Source organism: Fringilla coelebs (assembly GCF_963513975.1).
Source record: "Fringilla coelebs genome assembly, chromosome: 8".
Classification (NCBI taxonomy): domain Eukaryota; kingdom Metazoa; phylum Chordata; class Aves; order Passeriformes; family Fringillidae; genus Fringilla; species Fringilla coelebs.
The window spans coordinates 27100797-27126036 of record NC_140066.1 but is presented as its reverse complement, the minus strand read 5'-3'; the positions used below and the strand labels follow the sequence as shown (position 1 = coordinate 27126036).

Sequence of the window (25240 nt, the reverse complement as noted above, 5' to 3'; positions counted from 1 at the left end):
CCAATGCCCAAATATCCTCCCATTAGACTGACAGTGGCAGAGCAAATTCTGCCCAATGTGCCTCTTCCAGGTCATTTGTGAAGTTAGCTCCAATAAATAAATCCAGGAAGAACCAGCTGCTCCAGCTGAAGGTGAATGATCACATGTAGGTGTCATGCCAGCCAGGAGGAGATCAGGACTTAAATAGAGGTGGTTACTTATTAGTTGTAAACACTGTTGAATAAATCTAAATAAACTCTACTTATTTATACAGCATATTCCTAATGTTGGTTGGATGCTGCCAACTTTAAAATAAAATTGAAGTCAAGCAGGGTAAATGTTTTAATGCCTCTGTAGATATAATTAGCATGTGTAATATGTATGTACAAATATACATAATATATGTAATTACAGGTACTGGTGTTTGAGAGAGCAGTCTAGCCAGATGGGAAGAGGATTGAAAACACTGTACCTCTGCCTGCTAGAAAGGGGAGGATGCTTATACTCACTGGAATAAGAAATTGGTAGTTCCTGTTTGGGAAAGGGAGTTATTGTCCCACATTCCCATTCTGCTGAGTGGATTTAATAGCCAGCTTCTGTCTTGTCCATCCACTTAAAGAAGGATTGAGGCTGAAAGTGTCCAACATCCAAGGGCAAAGCGCTATGTGCAAACTGCAGCTGCCGCAGTGTGTTTAGAGTTTTCTGTAGATCCTTTTTGGCACCCAGCAAAGGTACAATTCAGGAGATGAGCTGGCTTTGGTCCTCTGGAGCACCTCTGAGGCCCCAGCTCAGCACCAGTCTGGGTACATGTCTGCCCCACATGGCCATTGGTGCAGGGACCTGAAGTGTCCCCAAGCTTTAGTGCCACAGTGCCAAACATCCGGTCTAGAGACAAGCTCAGGCAGGTCCCCACGCTGCCATTAACACTCAGAGACCCCCAACATGGCATGTTTATTAGGGATCAGTTAGCTGCCCTCAACACCCTGGACACAGAAATTCAGCCATCTGCAGCAACCTCTCCTTTTCCACCCCAGTGGGGGCATGGAGGAGAGGGAAGGGCTTGGGCTGAGAGGATGTTCACTGAAAAATTCAGTCCCTGCAAGGTCCTCAAGCACAGCTAGTCAAAATGCTGATGATGGAGGCTACATTTCCCCTGCAGTTCAGGGATTATTTGGCTCTCACTGCATCAAGCTGAGGGCTAAACAACTGATCTCTTCTGCAGCTCTTCCTGGCATGGCTAAGTGCTCAGCCTTTCTAGAAAAGCCAGGCCATTAAGTTAAGCACCTCACTTTAGTGGATGTTTGAACTTTGTGTACCTTTGGGAGGAGAGGGATGAGTGCTGTGCCTGGGAGGTCAGAGAGCAGCCAGCAGCTGACATGACGAAGGTCAAGCCCAGCACCAGCTGCCAATGTCAGCCAGGGCTGGGAGCGGTCAGGACCATGCCCAGGACCACGTCACCACCCCAGAGAATTTCAGTTGCTCCCTACAGAGTTCAACTACTCACCATCCCGATAACCCAGGGCACAAGTTTTGTTTTTACAAATAACATTTGCAAATTAAAAATTTGCAAAAGCTCCAGCAGAGTCCAGAGACATGCAGTTGTATCGAGCTATGGCTGCAAATGTGAAAGGAAATGCACCTGGAATTCAGGATGTGTAAGTAGATGAGACAGAAGGGTGTGGGAACCTTTGGCACCAGGGCTCTTCCACTGGGGTCTCCTGTGACTTCTGCCCCACCCTCCAGAACCATGGAGAAGTCTCTGGCCTGTGGGTAAGGGTGATAGAGAGAAAATACTGAACAAATGGATATTATTCTGCTTAGTGGAGTGAGTTAACAAGTTAAAAAAAACTTCACCAACATTCTTAGCTTGTTGCAAAAGGATGGAGGGGAGAGGACGAGTCTTGCCTCCCTGACAAAGCCTGCTGGATTTTGAAATGAATCAATATAGAAAATGAGTCCGGCAGCCAGATGTCTGCTTTCATCTCTCTGCACTGGAACTGCAATAAAGCCCACAAAATCTCCACCAGAAATACCTTCTTTGAAAGCGCTTTGTTGGTGGCTTTGCGACTGCGGGGAACAAAGGCAGCAAACGCGAGGGTCTGATGCCACCTAAAGGCCGCTTGAATTCTCACCTCCCAGAGGCTCCGTTTGACTTTGGAACTCTCAACCACAATTTCAGAGCGTGAACTCTTGTTCAACCTCCAGTTCCCATCATCAAGCTTTGTTTAGTTTGCGTTTAAGCTGATCAAACTCGACCGAAGCTGTCCATGCCATGTGCTGCTCCACGTGAAAACTGCCTGGGTGTGTTTGCACCTACTGCTGGCACATGTAAAAAGTACAGCTATTGTACCCCAACACTTACAAAGGACAAAGCTGTACAAAAATGCAACTTTTTTCATATTGTATTCTGCCAATCTTTTCTCTTGGTAACTTAAATTATTGCTGGCTTTGAAATTGAGATTAGAAACTGTGGTGAAGGGCTGAGCAATATTGAGGATGGGCTTTCTACTATTCCCCCAAGAGTGCGCCAAGCTGCAAGTCCCTGGCAGAGCAGCTCCTGCAGGCTGTGTGACAGCCAGAAGTGCCCCTGCTCACTGAATGGTGTCCTGGTGCTCCCAGCACATTGCTGTGCCTGCGGCAATGCCCACGGCCAGGCTGGCCCCGCTCCAGCTGCCCACACACACGGCCAGGCAGCTTCTGGCCACTGCCTTTCAGAGCCCTGCACCTCTGGTGACACCCTGGCTCTTTGAAAGGACAAACACCAACCCACACAGCAGCCCCGTGGGTGAGGGATGTGTTTCCCTGCCAGTCTGCAGAAAGGAAGAGAGGGAACACTGGCGCTCACGACAGAAGTTTCCATCGGAGCCACGTGCACAGCATGGGACCCTGGGCCCTTTCTCACTGTCCTTGGATACAGCACAGCACATCCTGTTTGAGAAGTTTCCACGGGCTCAAATAGTGAAAACTCAACAGTTTTGCAAACTGGATATGTAGAAAATAGAAAATCCTCAACTACTTGGCCCAGAGATGACAGCAATTTATGCCATGTGCTCAACAGTGTGTAATAGACTCAATTGGCAAGGCAGGAAAATATGAGTCAAAATGGCCTATTACAGCCCATTATTCTGTCTCCTTGTGGCATCTAAAGCCTAATACAGCTCATGCTGCAGATTCTGCAAAATCTGCTTTGCTATGTAACACTTATCTCCAGAACAACTGGAAGTCTGTAAAAGACAACAACAGGCGATCACCTGGATGTACAGCTTTATAAATCCTTTTTGATGCTCTTGGGTGAAAGCTTGCATGCACTTCCTCACAGTAAACACTGCTTCTCTTATTGCTCTCTCTTGGGTTAAGCAGCCTAATGACAATAATTATTTCCTATCATGTTAATGATCCATTTTGAAGCTCATCTTTCCAAGGGCTCCTACTTCCCAAAACCTAAGTTTTAATGTTTATTAGGCCTGTTACAAACATCTACTTTATTTCCATGCTTTGGCCTGTAAAATCTCAGATCCCTTGAGTAACACTGTGAAAGAGTAAGTGAAAATGAAGGGTCTGATGTGGTTTGTAGACTCTTGGGAATAAAAAGAACCTGAAGAAGTAAATTATGTATGTCCTTGGCCTTACAGTGGACGCTTCTCCAGGTGGATGAAGTGTTTACTTTCACATTAGTGCAGCACTCAATAGACTGTAGATGCACCTGGAGACAAATTTTAGTCAGAAAAACACTAAAATCTTGATCAAGATTTATTTAAAATGCTAAACCAAAATTATTCTATGACATGGGGACCGAGTTCATCAAACTGCCACCAGACTCAGAGAACTGAATTTTGACTTTGTTGTAAACAGAAACAAAAGGCTGATTTGTGGAAGGATGAGGAAAATAAACATTTGTGCAGTCCTTAAAGACATCTCACAGAGTTGATACAGCTACCAAAACAAAACACTACAACTTCTGCAGCTTCACAGGCTCTGACATGCACCATATGTTGGCAGGGTGTGACACAGATATCTTCAAATAACTTTGATTGAGCTTTTTCTATAAGAAAACCTTCGTTTTATTAATAATTTAAAAAGGGTAATTTCTTTGAGCTATTTCCTTGCTTTGTACTTACTCAGCACTAAAACCACCCCAGTCCCTCATGTCACCTGTGATGCCATGGTGCTGCAGAGCAGGAGGCAGCCCAGGATGGGCAAGCACAGACCCCTCTGGGCTCAGAACAACTGCTTGGCAGTGCCCTGCTTTTTACCAAGGGCTTGCCCTCTTTCCAGGACCTGTGACAGGAACAGAAGCTGTTCAACACAAGATCAGGCTATTTTCTTGCAGAGCTCTCAAGATAAGCACAGGCAAGAAGTCCTCTCCAGAATAAATTCTTGAGAAGCAACGTGCAAAATCAAAGCATCTTCTCTACAAGCAAGAGATGTAAGTGCATAAAAAAAAGGTTGCTAGATGAAATCCATCTATTTAAAATACTGTTTATTTGTGATTTAACATTAATTAGCATTACATCTATGAGCAATTTCAGATAACATTTATATATTTTCCACAGGACACAAGAGTTGGCTGGCTCATTCTTTATGCCAAAGCAAGTAAATAGAGGCATTAGCAAAAGGTGCAAATAGTTCACGGTTGCATTTTAAAAAATATTTATGCACATTGCATTCATTTAGATATATTTTTAAAAAAGTTATGAAAAGCGTAGTTCACAGGTTACTGTTTCTACATATGTTGTAATACAACACAAATAATGTAGAACATAAAAAACAAAGTAAGCAACTGAAAGTTTCCACTATGATTAAAAACACTGATTCCAGTATTTAGTGACAGCTAGAAAATTGTTTCCAGGATCCATTCCAACATTGCATTATCACACTTACACGGTCAAAGCTAACCAGCCCCCAAACATGCTATAATCAACATTTTTGCATGCCAAACCACTCTCCAGCCATATTTAACAATTATATATTGTATAATATTTCAACCGGTAATTTGGGAATCACATGGATCTTAAAAGATGTACTTCCTATTGCGATGACTGATTTACAGACATTTGACACAGCGAAGAAACCCCTATGTTAATCTCTATGTTTAGTTTGTATTTACAATACAGTAAAAGTACTAAAATGACAACACAAGTAAAAATGAGTAAGTGGCAGTACCACCCTTACCCATGGCACTAGGCTCTGATTTGCTCTGGGTTCATCCAAAGGACAACACAGATTCACGAGACCCTTTTACAATTTGAATGAAACTGAAGAAAAAACCCAAAGTGTTGCACTCTGCATGAATCCATACAAATTATTTAAAACATCTAATATGGAAATGTCACTCTGCTGATTTAATAAAAATATCCCGCAATCCGTATCATATATTTAAAAAAAATAATCACCGAACTTTTACTTTCTTTGTCTCCTCCTATTTCCCTACTATTTCACTTTCCCTTTTAACATTTTTGTTTCCTTCATTTGGTTATGTTAAGAGATTATTTTTCTTCATTCATTAGCAATACCATGAGAGAGAAAAAGAACAACCCACAAATAATTTTTAAACATGAATCCAGTTCAATTTTATATGCTTTTATCCTTTGATTTTGAAGTCCCTGGATTCCTGAATTATATTTAAGTATACTCTAAACCAAGCATTCTTAAATACACTCTAACTATTAAATGCTTGGTTCACATGCTTATAATACCTTTATACTGAATGGTATACAAACATTTGAACATATAAAATCTTCTTTTTGTTTTGTCAGTTAAACTAAATTATCAATGTTAAGTGTATAAAATCCCCCTTCTTGAAAAATAAGGGTTTCCCCCGCCCCAACTGATAGAATAAAAAAGAAGTCTTCAAAAATTATATTTCACTAAAATGAAATATTTGGCAAAAAAGTTATTGAAGAATGGAATTCTTTAGACGTTTTGTATAATTCCAAATAAACTTTCTCTTACACAGTTTTTCCCCTAGTATTATGTGCCAGTGTATATTATTTCTATATGAGCTAATCTTAAAAAAGATGTAAAGGTGTGCTGTTAATATGTACCCACTCAAATAGGGGTACAGAAACATAAAATATATGGTCAAAAACCACAATACAAAATGTATGATCTGGTTTCCAAATGAGACAGCAGTTTTAAAAAGTCATGTGATCACTCAACAGTAACTTTAATAAAGACTTAACTGTACTGAAAATTTTCAGGTCTGCAAAATACTCTGAGCAGAACTTGCTGCTGCATACTGTGATGGTATTTGATCTTGCTATGATGGTAATTGAGCACCTGCCAGTGTAGTTCTACATGAAACTAATCAATGTTTCCAACCCTCATAGCAATTTTGGACACAGCTAAGTGAGAGATGAATTTATTTGCAATTAACATGAAAGGTTTTCTTGTTTGTCTCTTTGTTTGGTTTCTTTAAAGCAAAACCTCTTCCAGTTTCTACTTGTTTAGGTTAAAAGTCCAGTTACTGCACACCCCTAACACTACGCTGTTAATGGTCAACTTAAAGGTTTAAAATGTGCAATGTCTCCTCACAGCAGAACTGCACTTACGCTTCTACCTTCTCCTTCTTTTTACTCTTTTTCAGGAAGGATGGGGTGCGGAATTTCTTCTTCTTCTTTGAAGGGGATTTGGAAGGTGACCCTTCAGGGGACAGAGCCTCTTCTATCTTTTCAGAGCCTTTAATGGTAATCTCCACGCTCTCCACAGTACTCAACTGACTGACCCTCCTGGTGAGATCTTCCTCCACGTCGTGTGCATCTTCCTTCCCATTCACCACCACCACTGGCATCTCCATGGATATTAGGTTGGCATTCTGGCTGTAGAAATCCTCATGATTTTCTGAAAGAGCAAATGATTTTGCAATTATTTATGAACACTTTCATGCAAAAAACCAGTATTGAGACAAAGCCTGTGAGTCTGGACTGTGATCCAAAGAATGAAGCCCGAAGTGCTTAGATGTGGTTTTTTTCCCCTTTATCCACAGCCTTAGTTGTTGTAAGCAGACAACACAGTCAAAATGTCATTAAGGGAAAATGGGCTGAAAAATTTAACCTTATCTCTGCCAGGTGCATGCACAGCTCAAGCTGTATAGAGTATGTACAGATATAGCCTACACAGCATACACAGCCTCAAGCACGGTCAGAATTACATTTTACTGCAAGAGACTGATTTATGAAAACACAGCCAATCCATACAGAAGGCATTGGAGAACTTGTCTTTTAAAATGCCTACTTAGACTCCTGGAAAAGTCTTAGGCAAAAGAACTATTCTTAACATTTTCAGTAAAATCAAATATAATAGCTATTCGCTCCACCTCGTTAATATCTAAGTTTCAGCACGCCCTGAGTTGTTTTCTGTTTGTGAGAATGTTGTATTAGAAAAAATGGGGAAAAATAGTTTTCTGGACAGAGTACCACCCAAACTTTGCAAAAGAGGGATCCTTGTGACTCAGGTGACTTCATGCAAGTGCAAAAGTGCAGCAGAAGAGTCAAGGACTTGGGTTATTGGAGCCCTTGGCATCAAACAGAAATTGCATGGAATACCTTCTAATCTTTCTGGGACATTTTGCGGGGATTGAGTTTGTGACTGAATTTGTGACACAGATGAACCGTCATCTGAGAATAATTCCTGTTCAGCATCTGCAGGACAAGATGTGAGTTAGTAGCCAAGCAAAAGTGAAAATCAAGCAAGAGTGTCAGTGTTGATACTACAAGATTTACAGGTCTGCTACAGCTCTGGGTTGCTCATGCTGACAACAGCACAAAGTTACAATACACAATTGAAACTCTAAAGAATTACGGATTTGTTTTATCTGATAAAAATTGGTATATATTAGTTCTTTATTAGAAAGCATTAAAAAAGGTGGCAGGACTGCATTCCACGCCCCATGGTTTTATCTTATCACAGTCTGCTGGTGCAGTAAGCAATTACACTATGTCCTGAGTATGACATATAGCAAAGTTGTTTTATTAGACAGTATTAGTGAAGGAGAATTCACAGTAAGTGTTATTGTTAAAAATTAAAACCAACCCTGAGTTAGTAATTCTCTATGGAATAGTAGTATTGGAAGAAGATATGAAAAGTGAAAGTAGATGAGAACTGCACACTGAGAGAACAGAAGCAAAATTAGAGAAGCCAGGGCCAAACATCTCAGTAAACTTTTGCTCTGCTGGGCACAGACTCAGATACTTGATCTAACTTTAGCATCAGCTCTGAGGAGGAGCTGGATTAAGATGACCTTTGTGGGCTCTTCCACCTTAAGTTATTTTATGATTCTGACACAAAAATTCATTATGGTTAATTGTGTTTTAGTCAACCCCATTTCTCTGCAAATCTTTAATTGCTTTAATTTCAGCACCAACTAAAATAAAAGAACAAACCACATTTAACAAAAGAATTCTACCACCTCAAGGAATGATTCATTCTAAGCTAGTTGCCAGCAGTATATGCTAATAATTAACATGTACACATTTTTTACAGTAGAGATTTTCAAGCTTATTATTAAAATGTAAACCCCAGCAATTCAAACCACACTGCTGACCTTCCAACCCCTGCTGCTTGCGCTCAATGGTTTTTTTGTACTCTTCCAGTTCCTTTTCGGTGAGGTGGCTGAATGGGTTGGGTGGTGCTGGCGGCGCGTGCTCATCATCAAACTGCACTGGCTGGGAAGGAGAAAGCCACAGATTTTAACAGTTAAAAGTTATGAAACAACAAGCAAAAGTTCAGGTGTTTTTTTTTTTTTTTGCCAAAGTTTGATGACAAAGAATTAAAACACAGATGTACTAACTACATAACTGGAAACTCGTAGAATTCCAATTCACCACAGTATGTTGGACAACCTTATTAGGGATATTTATAGTGTTTGGAAATACATTCTTTTCAAGAAAATATTAATATGGGCAGATAAGAAACTGGAAACCCTCTCTCCCAATAAGAAGCCTGTTTCTAATGAAAGCTGCCTTCCACATGGTCACATCCCACCTTTTTAACTCAGCTACTTCTTGGACTTAATTGTTATCTTAAGCATCACTTCTACAGGCAAATGAAGGCTATTTTGGGCCCCATGCATTCCAAAGTTCTTCCTCTCTCACTTAAATGAGCTTAGACAAGGATCCTACTTCATTAACATTAATGGTGGCAAACTTAACATGCACATCTCAGTTTGAAAGTAACTTTTTAAACCTGTAAAATGAAACATGAATAAGATGTATCACATCTCTAAGACAGGCATTAAAATACTCAGTTCTAACAAAACATTCAGAACAAAAATGGCCCAAGCTGACATTTGAAAGGCAGGCAGCCAAAAAACCTGAACAGCTGTGAATTAGTTAATTATGTTGTACTCACTGAACTTGGCTTTTTATCCACAACAATCCCTGCGAGCAGCTGAGACTGAGGTCCTGCTGTCTTTAGGTCATATCGGTTTTGCTCCCTTATCTATAGAGAGAAAACAAACCAGGTTAGAAAAAGATATTTCTCTTAAACAAACCCTATGCCCATCAGCTTTGCAAAGCCACTAACACAGGCAGCAGTGAATGGCTGGAGAGTCAAGCTGCGTGCTGCTGCACCTAAAAATTAAGAACTCTTCGTCCACCTCTGAATACACAGCATATGATGTTTGGCTCTTTCAGTGCTTACAAATATTCACCCCAGGCCCAGTTCTTGCACTTCATGTAAGCCAATATTTAGAAATAAGCTCCCAGGAATAGCCCCTGAACTGCCCTCTCCCCCTCACAAAGGGTGCATGTTCAGCTATTGGACGAAACTCTGTGGTCACAAAGGTTGGTAAAGTTTTTCCTTTTGGGAATAGTTTATTGTTTTCCCTAAACTAACAGCCTTAACTTGTAATTGCCAGAGCTTAAGAGATCGACAGATCAGATATAAATACCAATACAGATCATACAAAAAAAAAAATCCTACAGCAGAAAATTAGGTATAAACTTTGTGAGCCAGTGACACACATGAATTTAAAAATCATTGCCTGGGACATGTGTTATTAATCTCTGGATGATTAGAGGGTGCCTTTCCAGTTCTGAGGAAGGGAGTTGCTCCTTCTAACTCCACTTCAGTCCCCAAGGACACTGACTAGTGCTTTCCAAGAAAGAAAAAAATATGCAATCCAATGAAAAGTGTCCTGAATATCTGTTAATATAGTTATGCTGAGGGTGGAGTATTTGGTCAGTCTGATAATCAGTGTCTTTCATGCTGGAAGGGAAAGGCAGAGAGATATTTCTGTTTACAGAGAGATCCAACAATAATCTCTCATTTTCTTTTTTTTTACTGCCATTAGAAATTCCAGCTTAACAAGCACTAGGCAAATTAAAACAGAACAGAACAAGATTAGAGTCTGAGATTGAATCATGCTGCAGATAATGCACAGCAATTCTGTTGGTGTTGACACCTAATTATCTACTAAATAAAATGCTAAATAACAGGGACTGCCATTCCCAATCTATCATTTCCAGAGTTAACACCCATCTTTCATCAGACTATTGCACTCAAAATTTAAATATATAAATATTACAGACATATCCACAGATTTTATGTATATCACACATTTAAATACATGTTTTTGGTGCCAAAAATCACATATAGTGTAAGAACCTTCTTAATAAAATCAAAACATTTGAAAATGTTATTTTACTGCTCTGCTGAATCATTACAGGAACACATAATTTTATTTGGAAATGTTACAATTTTCAGTTCATTTTACCTTATTTCTCTTTTCCAGCACTTCACTTGGGTTTGTGTTTAGAGGAACAAATTGGTTTGGATCTTCAATTTTGATTGGTGTTCCTCCACTAGTCTTGGAGGAGTCATCAGCTTTCATCCACTTAGAGGGAAAAAAAAAACAACACAGAAGCTAAAATACCCAGTATGATGGAAAGGAACAATTCTCTGTGCTGTCTTACTGTTAAAGAAGAGATATCAAGAAAGGGTTTTCTGACTTTAATTTCAATTCCACATGACACCTAAAAAAATAATCCCAATTCCTTTATAGGTTTGTGTGTTTGCCCAAGAGGATTTAAGTTGCCTTGAACTTGGCTACTTTTTGTAAATACTGAAATACCTTCCTGAAAAATGCAGTGTTAGCTGTGTACTAATGATGCTGTACTTAGAAGGGATCACACTTTCTAGTAACTGGCATGTAGATCCAGAGCCTTTGTTCATGCAACCAACTTCCACCTCTGCTGACCACACACTGACTAGTTTTTTTCCCTTCTCAGGCAGGGTTCTGAGGGTGTTTTTCCCAAACTCAAGTTTAGTAACCTGCCAGCCTGCCAGCAGGAGGAGCTGATGCTATTATAGTTGTACTGGGAGTAGCTGAAGAGCAATAACACGCTCTGTAGTCCCACGAGGGCCACCTCTCTGCAGGCAGGAAACTAAGTGTAAGCATCTTGCTGAGCTGCAGGAGGGGGAAAATCTTCATCATCGTTAAAAGCCTGTAGCACGAACAGACCTTTCAAAAGCTGTTTTCAGTCGGCTCACAAATAGAAAGGGGACAGCAAGAGATGAACGAGAGCTCGTGTCTCCCTCATGTAAAAGAACAACCCACGGCTGACTTAAAGCCTTACTATATTTGGTGGATAACTAATAGAAGAAGTGGTAGAAAAACTGTTTTGTACTTCAGGAATAAGAAGAGATGGTTAGAACTGTGAAATCATTGTTAAATTTTATCATGAAGTGTTACTCTTACAGTCAACCCCTCTCTCTGCTAAGAGAGGAGACCCTTAGTACCAATGTCATTAAGGCTCTGAAAAGCCTATTTCAATTTGCTCAATAAACTTATTTGCTAATTCTATTCGAGATTTCCTCATAGAAACTGTTCATAACTTACTTTCAAGTAGAGCAAAACCAAAGTGACTGTCCAAGACAGCAACCTACCGTGATCTTAGTCCTGGGGCTGGTTTCCCCGTTCCAGGACTCCTCAGGCACATTAACTTTCAAGTATGTGTTTGGAGAGTTCAGCCATCTTGTCTTCTCTCTCTGTTGCCTCTGTGCAAGGAATTTCAGGGGGGAAAGTGGGACTGTATCATCTTCAAAGGAAAAGGCAGTCACAGTGGCTGGGATCTCAACATCACTCTTATGTCTGGGTTTTTCCCTGACTAATGGTTGCCTATAGGCATAACCAGTTCTGTATCCCTGTGGAGGAGAAAAATAAGAAAAGAATGTTTAAAAAAATTAAAATAAAGATTTTTCCTATTAAGTTACTACATATTTGTAAGATGGTGGGACAAAATTGAAGCTCAAAGCATTATAAATTCTTATTAAGACAGAATACTGCTGTCAGAAACAGTATGACTAAAAAACTATTTGTTTTACAAAAGCTAATCCTACACTGAAAACCTTCCAGGACTACATAGATATCACCAGCAACAGGCTCTCACCAGGTTGTCCAGCATCCTCATGAGTGCTTCAAATTCTTGCTCCCCAACTTTCCATTTTTGTTGTGAAGCCATATTAACTCCACCTCCTCCCATTGCTGCCACGGCGTGTGTGGAAGGCTTGAACTTCTGCAGATCCAGTAGTAGGAGATTGTCTATCCCACCTGCTCCAGCCAATGCATGAACCTGGAGACATCAAGGAGTGTATTTCATTTGTGAAAAAGCTTTTGTATTCTCTGCTTTGCTGAATTTGCAGCAGGAGGTTGCTTAAATACATGCTGTGGTTACTTCACAGGCTATTTTTCTACTGTCCAAAGAATGTATTAACATACATAGCAAGTGACTGCTACAGAAAGCATTATATCATCTGCTATTAATTGCACTTTAAAAGGGGTAGATTGAAACACCTGCTCTCAGAGTACCTTAAAAACATCTTTCTGCATCACAAGATTAAAAATCTTTATTTTTTCTCACTGTTTCAAAATGAAAGAGTGTCTGAACTCAAAATGAATGGAAGGGCAAGGAAGGAAAGGCATGCCATTTGCACATCCAAATGCCTCTTTGGGAGGACAGGATCACTGGAGAACAAGAACAAAGTGATGAAGTTTCTGGGGATGGGCCAAAAACTTATGAAAGGTGAGAACACTTTCAGTGGTCTCTCTTCACACGTGATAGGGAACATCTGGATATCTAACCAGGTAGCTAAAGTTAGACAGAATGGAAACACTGAATTTGTGATTCAAGTTATTTTTAAATATTCCACCCACTACCATCACTCTAAGGACCTTCTTTTAATTTGGTTTCACAAATCTGAGATCACAGAGAGAAGCTTCTTTTCTTGTCACAACATTCAGCCTCAGCAAAGGAGCTGGCTCTCGAGAGATCTCAAGTCACACTTCCCCATGCAGTGAGTACCAGCAAATCTATCATCTGACAGATTCCCTGCATGAGGCTCACTCTGCACAGCATGGAACAAAACCTCCTGTACCCTTTGGATTGTAACACCACTGAGACTGTGTCAGTGTTCCTAGAGTGAGTATTTGTGCCATTCCCTGGGTGATTCCCTGATCACTCCAGTCTCTCTTTGACCAGGTATACAGGATTGCTGGATTCCACAACTCCAAAACTGTGTGATGTAAGAGGAATTCCCATCTGGGGTACAATCTGTAACTCTGCACCATAAGTGTTTGAAATGAAACACAGATAAATTCTCTCTCACCTGCGTTTCACAGGCCAGTTGCACATTGAAAATATAGTGGAATGCTTCTTCCAGTGTCTCTCCTAGTGTTACCACACCATGGTTTCTCAAAACTAATACCTAGTAAATGAAGACACTAATGTTAAATGGTAGAAACTGGAGCAGGACATGAAAATTGTTTATGAAGAGCATAAATGAGGTTGAATACCTTGCAACTGGGTCCAAGAACTTTTTGAAGCTGAATTCTCTCTTCCTGTTCATCAAGAGATCCCTGGTAGTTGTAATAAGCAACATCTCCCAGAATCAGAGCCTCTTGTGATATGGGAAGGATGCCACACTTCATAGAAGAAACCTATTTCATGAAAATGAAATGCTGGTAACTAGGGAAAGATGGAACTCTTAAAGCTCACATCTCAACCACCCAAGCCTTAGTAGGGTGTACTTTGTTAGAAAAGAGACAAACTCCATAGGGAGAGCTTAGAAACAACCCCCCCACCAGTCTGATTTGCAACAGGGTCACAGAGGTGCTGCTACCCAGTCTAGGCACATATTTATTGGAGGAAATTTTAGTGAATTTTATTCATGTTTAATTCTCATCTAACTTATTGGTTTAGCCTTCTTTCTCACATGTATTACTTCAAGAAGCTAGTATAAAAGAAATTATTAATTCCTTTATATTTTGTCTGTAGCCAAGGAATGTGTGTATATATATGTGCATTTCTAGATAAAATAATACAAATTTAGTTATTTTAAACCAATTCTTTCAGGCTTCCTTACATTTTTATCATTATTATACAGACCATTTAAAGTTTATGTTAACTATAACATTGAAATACTGAGGTAAATCCAAACTAAGTGTAACAACTAATCAAACCACTTAAAAATGGAGCTGCATAATACAAATGAAGATGACTTATACAGCACATTATATTATCTAGGATGCTATAAGTGAGGCCTGTGTAAACTATTTGCTTTACAACCTCCTCAGCCTCAGTATAACAATCTCTGAGCATCAGTTTATTCCAATGCCATTCCACTGTGGTGGCCCAGCCCTCTCTCAGACTTTTATTTACCACTGCAGAATCAATATTAAAACAAAAATGAAACTGCTGTGAGGAGAAATACGCCCTAAGTTCATAAGGAAAAGGTGCTTTCCTTCAGTCTGTGCCAAAGGAAGACTTACAGCAGCTGTGGCAGGGGTGTGGATGTGTATGACACATCTGACGTCGGGGCGGGTGGAGTAGATGGCCACGTGCGGGCTGAAGCCCACACTGTCAATACTGAGAGCTGTGCTTCCCTGGTCCACTACATCTCCTAAGATGTTCACCTTGACCTGAAAAAGACAAACAGACAAATCGTACTCAGAAAGGTTGTCACAACTTCAGTTATCTAGAAAACAGCCTTCCCTTCTTATTTAGCACCAAATTTCCCCACACACATTCAAGGCTCAAAGCACAAAAAAGTAGGAGAGCAGCCATGAATGTGTGTGTCAATAAACCACCCTGCCCTTGACAGCTGTTGGAAGCTCAGTCATGGAAGAAGTAAGGATAAGACCCTGATACAACATATATTCTACTGCAGTCTAGCTGACCTTTCCTTGCTTCTGATTTTCAAAAATGCATTCCATTAACATATCCTACATTTTAAACGTGAAGATAACTCAGAGCCTGAGAAATTTCCAGTAAGAATATTCAATGCACAAGGAGTTTTCAGATTCACTGGAACATTAAAATAGTAATTCCTGGATCAACAAAAAACTACAGTGGGGTCATGTGTCATGGTACTTTGGTTCTGTGTCTGCTGTGTAATAGTATCAATCTCATTTTGGTCCCCCTTTCACCTTGAGGCAGTTTCTTTACAGATATGCACTGACATGAAGAGCATATGGCAGGTTCTACACCAAAAGATGTGTGATTTAGCAGCTACCACTGCCTAAATACCAGCCTGCAACTTCACCCAGCTCATTTGCTGGACCTGGGGAAGATTTGACTTTATCAGCTCACTTCCAAAGGTAAGAGGTGATTCTGATAACACTACTCCTACAGAGTCATTTCACATGTATTGCCACACTCTCAGGTTATAAAAGGCTACACTGAGGTTACTGGTGAGTTTCATCAGACAGGAACACAAAACTTTGCTGCTCCACGTGGAAGCTGGAGACAAAGAAACAGAAAGTAAAACTAAACCCAAGAAGAAATACTGGCAACAAAGGCTGCTACTATCTAGGCAGTTAATCAGCTTTTCATCTGGTGGGTAAATATTAAAAAAACCCCAAACAACAGCATAATTACAGAAGTCCATTTAAGCAGCCACAAAAGTATTTTAGAAAACAGGATGAGCCTTGTTGGTTATTACAGCAGGTGAATCACATACCAAATTAGAAGCTGAAGCTTCAGAAAAAGACAGCCCTCTTGGAATAATTAGAATGTGGTCATGTTCTTTGCTTACTCTTACCTGCAAAGGAGACAGGAAATGGATTACTGATCCAATTTACATTAATCAGAGGGAAAAATAATTTGAATGAATAGGTGAGATTCTAAGTAAGTTTTTTTTCTCTGAAATACTTACTGTGATATAGGTATTTGGCAAATGTGCCCACCCAAACAAGTCAGCCAATCTGTATAAACTGGCTAACTTGCAACGAGTGAGCTTTTCTCCCTTAACAAACGAGGAGGTATCCACCCCAGGTAGGTCATTGATGGGTGTAATCATTCCATGGCCTGAAAAACAGACAAAACCAGATGATGGCCAGTTGGACAATTAAATATATTTCCAACTATGCCATGACCTTCCAGATGCAGTGTATTAAAATGGTTAGCAAAGCAATACCAGAGTTTATGAGACCGATAAAGGCTTCCTGAGCTGTCTCCTGAATAAACCCTACATAGGACTGGAACTGGGCTCTAAGACATTTGTCACTAATTAAGTATTTTTATATGTTATTTTGAGGTTTGTTTTTGTTACAGGAGAAGACATTCCTTGTAGACTTCTGACACCAGCAAAACTAATTTGATGAGATATCTCAGCCTAAGCACTTCAATTCAGCCCTAATGAAGAAATCAGAATTAGTGCAAGAGTTCTCAAACCCTTAGACAGAAGGCATCACCTCTTAACAGAGAAATCATAAATATCAATTTCTCTCTTTGACTTGTGACTACACAAACATACCCTTCTCCCCTTCATGAATGCATGGCAGCCTTCTGACAGCTCACAACCTTTGTTCGGAGGGAAAGTTAAGATCAAAAGAGGTAAAAGTCATTTTGGTTTTCAAGAAAAGAAGTGAGCACTTTGAGATCTGTCCCCACTGTCCCTGGCAAACACAGCAGAGACAACAGTGGGACACAGAGTCTCAGTAACCAACCAGAGACACGAACACGAGGTTATTTGGGCTCTCTGTTCTCTTCCACTCATTTTGTTAAATAAACCCTGAAGTACCATTTTGGGACCAAATCTCCAAAGATGATGAATGCTGACAGCTGCCACTGTACTTCAGGCTTGGAGGCTCCCATATGATGTCCACCCACAGAACTTAAATTGACTTGAATGTCTCAGTGCTTCATGACTTGGAAAGAACTTGGGTGTTAACTGCGAGATCCCAGTGACATCTTTACAAGAAGAGTGCAGACTAGAAGCTGTTCTTAACTGTGGGAGCTGTTTATCTGATAACTCAGTTTGCCAGGGGGTTCTCCCCACCTCAGAGTTCTTGGGGTTTTTTTTAGTAACAATTTATATGCAAGAGTAGAAAAATAAAGAAACTAAATGGTAATGTATTTCACATCTCAGTTTATATTCATGTTAAACTCCTAATAGTAACAGGGAACAACATTTTGTTCCCTATGTCAGTTCAACTTTTATTAACAAATTACAGAATAACTATATTTATTCTATAATTATTTATAACTATATTCTATAATTTATTAACAAATTATAGAATAGAGTTTGAGGATTAACCATTTTGGATATCATTATACAAGTCAAAGAATTTGAGAGAATGAAGCCTAAAAAGGCAAGTTAAGGCCACCATCTGTACTACTTTACAGCTGAAGCAAGCTCTGACAGAATTTTTATTCAAGGAAAGAGGAGATCCCAGCATTCCTAAGCCCTGGTAATAATTAAAAAAAAAAAAAAAAAAAAAAAAGGAGCAGTTTATGTATAATTAACTTACTGAGTGAAGATGAGGAAAAACCTGTAAAAGTGCTCGCTGTAATGTACTCAGCAATCTGCTGTAATGCAAGCAGTCCAGTGGGGTTATTGCCCTTCTTCATCTGTTCTTGAATAAGGCATTCCAGATCTTCTCTAAAAGCCTGTAGAAACATTAAGGAAACCCGGCCTTGATAATCTTATTTCTATTATAGGTGGGGCTGGTAGTTTTGCCTCTTATTAATGTTACATGAAACTTCCCCACAGACTTTGTTTTTAGGTGTTTTAACTTTGCCAGACTTAATCATCTGACCTAAACTTTGTATGCTAGGTACTGGCAATTTGTGGGGCAGAAAGGAGGAGTCTGGTCACAGAGGATTTACTATTTCCCAGTACACAACAAGATAAAATGTATCTTTTAAAAATTATTGAACCCATTTTTATCAGTAATTAAAGTGTTGTCCATATTTTGGAAGAGATACTTGAAATTCGATCAGTATGTGTTGCTTTCTGTGCTGGATATTTTTTTTATAATGTAATCCCTCTGAAAACCCATTCAAATTTGATAAAGTTATAAACAACTGGAAAACTGGAGCTTATCCATGCTCAAGTAATATCACAGACATGCAAAAACTAGAAGGAATGCTATCTCCTCTCTCTTTTTCCTTCCCCAAAGGGAAAAACCCTTCCTTCTTTTTATGAATAAAGTGACTGCAAACCCAAGAGATAAACTCTTGCAGAATATATAATGAAAAAGTTTTCATAGTATCAAATTTAATATACTATGCACTGTGGACAAAGCCTGTTCCTTTGAGGTGATAAACAGATTATTCTCTATCTACAACCACCCCCTGTCCTAGGACCACTGCAGTCCTGACATTCCTAGGCTAAATAAATTCTGTTCCTCCAAACTTACAGGTTACATTTTCTAGCTCTCTCATTACTTCTTGGCAGCATCTTGCAGCTTTTCCCCAAACTTGCAGTACCCAAAGCTGCACACAACACGAGCTGAGGTGGATTGTGAACACTCCTGGTTCCTTCCAAAAAGACATTTGGTGTCTTTACCATGCAGCTGGCTCCTATTATAACTCCAGACTATTCCCTGTAAGTAATTGCTCCTTTCAGTTTGCCTTCCTTGGCAGAGCACTTGCTCTCAATTAAAGAAAGAAAACAGTTCTGTATGACAAATGTAATTTCTTCACTGAATTTTAATTCAGTCCTTCAAAACACCCACTCTGTTGGGCAAAATCCACCAGTCCCTGGGGTCTGCTCACCAACAGGTTTTGGTTAGCAAGAGAGAGTGCTACTGAACCCCACAAAGACATCCTCAAGACTCCACTGGATACAGCCTCCTCAGCTGGACAGTTGAGTCTCCAGGACTCCTAATTCCCAACTCCTCAGATATCCATTCTCTCCTTAGAATAATTTTGTCAGGATCATGTTTGTACCTGAGACTTGCCAGATTTCCATAACTCCTCTAAAAATCCCCCCTGACTGACTCTGAATGGATCTGTTGCACAGATCTCTCAGTGGCATCCCCCCAACAGCTGAAGAACCTCTCACCAGCCTTAAGTGTACAGGCAAAGTCAGATTTTTCTTTTTTGTGGCTGCTGTTGCTAAGATCTATGCAGCAGGAGAAAGGAGCAGATGAAGAAAAGGAAAGAAAAAACACAGAACTGAGAGAGGAAAAAACCTAACTGGGGGAGAAGAAGTGGAGGACAGGGAGCAATGGCCATAAACTGAAATGTGCAAAGTTCCAGCTCAAGATGAGGAAGAACTTTAGATCAAGGGCAGCAGAGAACTGGACCAGGCTGCCCTGTCCTCTGCATTATATTAAATTATTCCTCCTTCAATCCAACAGGGACTATAAAAAAGATCTACAATAACATTAACAGTAAACTCTTATTAGTCATATTCAGACTTCTGGTTTTTATTCTTTAACATGTACAAATAATGTTACCTCCATAGCAGAAAAAAAAGTAATTAATATATTTTGGGAAATTTTTGAAAGAAAGATTTTTTAGTTTGTTGCATATTGTATTTTTAATTCTTCTGCTTTTTGGTCGTGTTATTTTCCTTCTTCTGAGCTTAATTTTGCACCTTAATGCTAGCAGTAGTATGTCACACATTTGCTGAGACTACTAGAAATGAGGATTTAGTGTTGTATCAACAGCTTTGTTAAACCAAACAAGCAGTTTCCCTTAAAAACAGTTTTAGAAATAAAAGAAGATAGGTAAGAGCAAGGAAAGTAGCAAATATGGAGGTTTGGGATGAGTTGCAAAGCAGGTGAGAATATGGATGAAATGCATAAAATCAGGTATGCAATTTATCCACATGCCAGTGCATAATGATGTTTTCTAGCAGCCTTCAGCCTGCCACATGGGTATCTATGAATATTTCAGTACATTTCATCCACTGCTACAGACCTCTGAAACTTGGAACTGTTAGGTAACCACCCCACATGTGCTAACACAACCTTCTTCCATTTCTGGAAATCCCAGTGGGCTCCTATGAAGGGCATCAGCTTCTTGTGGTCAACAATTTACACCTTTAATAAGAGCCATTAAATGAATGATATTTATTGGATATTTATTTCACTGTACAAGACTGATTTCTGTAAAACCATTAGCTTGCAGGGCTCTGATTCTGGGATCTGACCAGAGCAGCAGGAACCTGCTTCTAAAAACCTAACTAGAGCCTAGAGACCAAATTGTTTGGTTTTGCTATAATTCATGAGATTGTAATATATTTATATATGTGTGGCATTACACTGCCCATAAGTGATCAAGCAGAAGTCATACAAGTAAGTCATAGTGGAGAGAAATGCTTCCAAAGAGATGACAAACATGCTGCTCTGGCACAAAGCAGATATTTTTCAAGGAGAAAGGTAATTTCAGATGTAGTATTTGACAAGAAAATGCTGACAAAGGAAAAACTGTACTGTCAGATGAATGAAAAATGATGTTATTCAGCTGTATGCTCAGCATTGCTCAATCAAAATAAAGTTTCAGGGATTTAGTACACTCTTTGGGTACATGTGCATTGTTTTGTTTGTTTGTTTGGAACCATGACAACTTTATGAGACACTAAGAGCAGCGACTTTCTGCAGTGGGGTACAAATCCCAAAGTGAGCAGCACAGCCCTTCTTGGCTGCCCATGATCCTGCCAGCACAGCTGGACTCGACACCTGCCTGTGCCTGCACACAGCAAGGATGTAGCCTGGCCAACCCACCCCTCACAGCTGGGAATCATTTCCTGTTTGCACAAGCATCCTTCTGTCTTCAGGGACCTCACCTGCCCAGCCTTGCACCTGTGTCCCCCCTCGTTTGTGCTGAAGCAGCACTTCAAGCATCAGACTGAAGGTCTGATAGGAAATATCCCATGGTATGTGAACTGGGCCCCTGACAGCTACTGGGAAGGAGGTACAGTGACATTTCAGACAAGGTGCACAACCAGGAGGATGCTGAGTAGGGCTTTTACTTTAGACACCCAAGAGAGCAGCCTGACCTTGGCAGAATGCAGGCTGCTGCTCTGCTTCCATCTCACCCACCTTCTGAGTGCCACTCCACCAGCTTGCTCTGAGACATGAATTTCCCCACCACTCACCAGGAAAAATGAACAGGGCAGCTCAGCCTGGTCCTAAAACTGTTTCCAGAATTCTACTCTTTCCAAAAGTGTAGTCAGCTTTTTTACACCATCTTAGACAGCCTTACATTGTACTGCATAGCCTGCAGAGCAGACACAGCTTTTCTTGATGGAGTCATTAGCAGGATGATTAGGTCAAGGTCTTACTAATATCATAAAATTACTTCTCCAGAACTATTTGCAATCATCTTCCAAATACACATCATAGGTTCAGGCAGTTTAGATGGAAAAATCTTTCAACTTAGATCTGCAAAAGTTCTCTGAAAGTCAAGAGTGAAGTTAACAAGCTCAGTTCTGACTCATTTACTTCCATTTTCTTTCAGAAGTACAGTCTAACTGTGAGCTGACTGTAAATTCGGGCTTTTAAGAATCAAAGAGACATTTGCATGTACCAGTTGACAACTAGTATTTTTCAGTCTATTTATGCAGGAAGAACTAGAATACTCAACTTGCTAGAATAACCTATTTTACATGAATACACACATACATAGAGCAGAATAATGATGTTGCTAAAAAACTTGGTATTAGTCTCTTCATCTTGCTAGGCAGCTCTCCAAGGATGTTAAGAAGTACAAAGGCTTATAAGTATTTTGACTATCTATGCTGTTTCTTTTCTGTTGACCACTGATTTCTACATGTATCCAATCAAAAGAAATAGAAATAAAATAATAAGCAAATAACAATGGTATACAAGTCATCTACTCCACACCACTGCAAACCTTTAAGAGGGGAAAGCACGTGCTCACGTTAGGACTAATAAGAGTAATGACTAAACAGTTTCACATCATTCTACAGGAAAGTAGCTAAAAAATATATGTGAGGTCCCTCCCTTTCACAGCAGCACTGCTGTTAGACTAAAAACTGCCAAATGATACAAAAACCCATTCAACCATTTTCACTTCTGCCCTTTTTGATCAGAGTTTCTAATATCTTAAATCCATTTTTAAAAAGGGCATAATTCAACTTATCTAAACATACCCACACAGAGTCTCTAAGCCAAATCTCCACTACTGAAAAAAATTTGAAAACTTAACTGGTCTTTGTCCTCGAGAGTGAAGAGACGTTAATTTTGGTTCCTGTGCTGTAAACACGGCTGCCTGTGAGAGGAAGACCTTCACTGAAACAGCCAACACAGCCCCTAAGAGGCTCTTTCAAGACTGAAGTTTAGATACAAACAGCCAGAGCCCTCAGTGGAAAAGGGTGGAGTTGGCCACAAAAAAACCGCCAGGGAGAGAAGGCTGGCGGGGAGAAGATAAGAGTCACAAAAAGTGTTTGTCAGTGCTGTGAAAGAGAACAAGGGGGATGGGGCTTCTGTGCTAAGACAAAAAGAAGTAGCCTTGGTAATAAGTATGGGGAATTAGCTGAAGTTATAATAATCTCCTCACTTGCACTGGAGGGTGAGGGTACCTGGGCTGGATTTAGTTACTGGGCTACGCAAGGCATGCCTCACACAGAGCTCAGCCTGTGCCAGTTTTTCCAGCTCCTCTAACCTGGTGCACACTGGCTTTCCTCCATGAGCTGCAGCAGAGTGTTCACTCCTACGATAAGCAGCCTAGAGATACCCCATGATTACAGCCAAACCTGAAGCACTGAACTCCTCTGCCAAGCCCATCCCCAGCAACCCAGCTCCCAGAGCCAGCCACTCACACAACTGCTGCTCTGCATGGGGGTCTGGGTCCCTCCCTCGTGTTCTCTCGTGGAGTAAAGCCATACCATACATCCTGCTAAATGGAATGTAAATGAAATGTAGTGAATGTAAATGGAATGTACAATGAAATGCAAAATGCCAGACAAAATCAAATTTCAGCTCGTTGGGGTCTCACGCATTTCTGGGCATAATTAACTGGGATTTTCAGTACGTGCAAGACTTGGAAGGGTGGGAGCACACATGGTGAGGATGCACTAGGAGGGCCGGCAGAGCTCTTGGAGGGGGTTCTGGATGCACATGCTCCTGCAGCCAAGGAGAAAAGTCACCAGTCATGGCTTTCCAAGGTTTTCCAGGTATTGTTCAACATGCATCTGTTGGCACTTATATCTAATGAGGAAAAAAACACAGTTCAAACTAAGGGGAAAGGAGCAATGTCTCAGGGGAAAGGAGTGCAATCTGGGATAAACTATTTGGGAAAAATACGGGGATACAAAAACCAAACTACTTCAAAGTATTACAAAGTATAAAAACACACTACAACAGAGCAATATGGAAATAGAGTAGAGTGAAGGGAACCCAGTTTTATAGCGAGAAAGAAGGGAAATTCTCACAACATGCACTTGTGGTGGAGGACTTTGGTGTGAATTTACAGTGCTCCAGAAATGAATGATAGCTGGGCAGAGGGATTCCTTGGGTCCCCACAGAGATCTAGTGCATGGCCTTGATTTGAGACAATGTTACCCTGACCACAAGCTCCCTCTCACTTAAAATGTTGTCACAGTGCACAGGGGATCTTTAAGGGTCATTCTGTAGTATGTCTTCAATGACATACCAAGTTGAGCTCTTGCCTCTGGATGAACAAAATGCTGCTTAGGTTGTAGGATGAAAGCATGCAACTAAATAAGCTATTGCAGTGGGAGGAGAGTCATGACTTCCCAGCAGGATATTGGGAAGATGTCAGAGAAGACAAAAGGCAGAGCAGGGAGCTGAAGGGTGAGAAGACTGCCCAGTGAGGGGGTCCTCAGGTGATGCAAAAGGCTGTGAGTCCTTTGTGGCCAAAGGGTGAGGCTTCTGAAGGATGTGAAAGGCTTTTGAACTTCTGAGAAAAGAGCAGTAAAAGCCAAAACATATGAGGAACTGAAAGGACTTTGATATTTTTAAGAAAATAAACTGCCCCAAAAGGGAGTGGTATTGCAAAAATACTGGATGTTCACTCGATACAAACTAAAGTAAGTTAAACAACTGCAAAAGCTGGGGAAAAAAATAAATTAAATCATCCTTCATCTCTGTCCTGATGGTTTGAAAATAACATATCCAGGAAAAAAATTCAAGTGTGGGTGGGATTGCTTGTTTTTGAGGAGAAAAATCTGCCTGCATGCTGCATGCTAAGGCAGACCTCTGAATAGAAGAGTTGCTAAGCTGTACAGTTCTCTCGCCATGTTTTTTTGGGCAAGACCGGCTAGTGTGGGAGGCAGGGGGGTGTGCTTGTGCAAGGCAGGAAGGGAGGCACAGCAGAGAAGTACATTTTTAACCTCAGCAAACCCCCCCAAATTTTTTCAGTCTGGATAGTTTCACCTGAGCCTTCCTGCAATGGCAGTACCAAGCCAGAGTGGCCCTGAATTCCCTGCAGAGTCACGGTAGACACTCTCTAGATCCAGCACAAAATTAAAGTAAAGCCCGATGGGATCCAGCCAACACAGAGCTCAACTTGAGAAAAAAAGCCCCTGAGTTCCAAATAGCTGTGTTCTATATGTAAAAATAGCCAGTGAACATCCAAGGGGTCTCAAGAAGCCACACAAAACTTCACTGGTAAATTAAAAACGTAAATGGAACATTCAAATTTCAGTAACTGAGCATTTTCATGTTTACATGAAACAGCTGTTCAGCTCATTGCTTAAAACACAACTTCTTCTCACATTAGTAAAAATAATGTACACACACACACACACACACACACACACACATATATATATATATATATATATATATATATAAACATTTCTCATATATAAGCACATCTTTTGTGCAGGAATGCATCCTCTCCCATTTCCATCCTCACCTATAGCTTTCCTTCCAATACACCAATATAAAGGGATGGAAGGTTTTTCAGTGCAGCCTAAGCCCTGATCCTAATCTCCTGTTGGGTTACACACATTGTCCTGCTAGCTGAAGCCTGTAGTTAGCTTTTCTGCTGGGTGGACAGCTGTTTCTCATGGTCTCACTGCAAGGGAAGCAGTGTGACAC

At 40.4% G+C, this 25240-nt stretch overlaps 1 protein-coding gene across 2 annotated transcripts in view; it reads right to left on the bottom strand.

Moving 5' to 3' along the window:
- Window positions 1-4458: 4458 nt before the first annotated feature.
- Window positions 4459-25240, bottom strand: part of ADD3 (adducin 3) — a 92433-nt gene continuing 71651 nt past the window's right edge. For both annotated transcript variants that reach the window (XM_084210110.1, XM_084210109.1), the window contains exons 4-15: window positions 17729-17867; window positions 16132-16283; window positions 15937-16017; window positions 14747-14896; window positions 13772-13915; window positions 13585-13683; window positions 12369-12551; window positions 11866-12123; window positions 10694-10813; window positions 9328-9417; window positions 8522-8642; window positions 4459-6819 (exon numbers count right to left, since the gene is read on the bottom strand). In XM_084210110.1, coding sequence (XP_084066236.1) covers window positions 6527-6819; window positions 8522-8642; window positions 9328-9417; window positions 10694-10813; window positions 11866-12123; window positions 12369-12551; window positions 13585-13683; window positions 13772-13915; window positions 14747-14896; window positions 15937-16017; window positions 16132-16283; window positions 17729-17867 — 1830 coding nt within the window. In that variant the 3' untranslated portion in view covers window positions 4459-6526. The remainder of the gene's footprint in view (window positions 6820-8521; window positions 8643-9327; window positions 9418-10693; window positions 10814-11865; window positions 12124-12368; window positions 12552-13584; window positions 13684-13771; window positions 13916-14746; window positions 14897-15936; window positions 16018-16131; window positions 16284-17728; window positions 17868-25240) is intronic.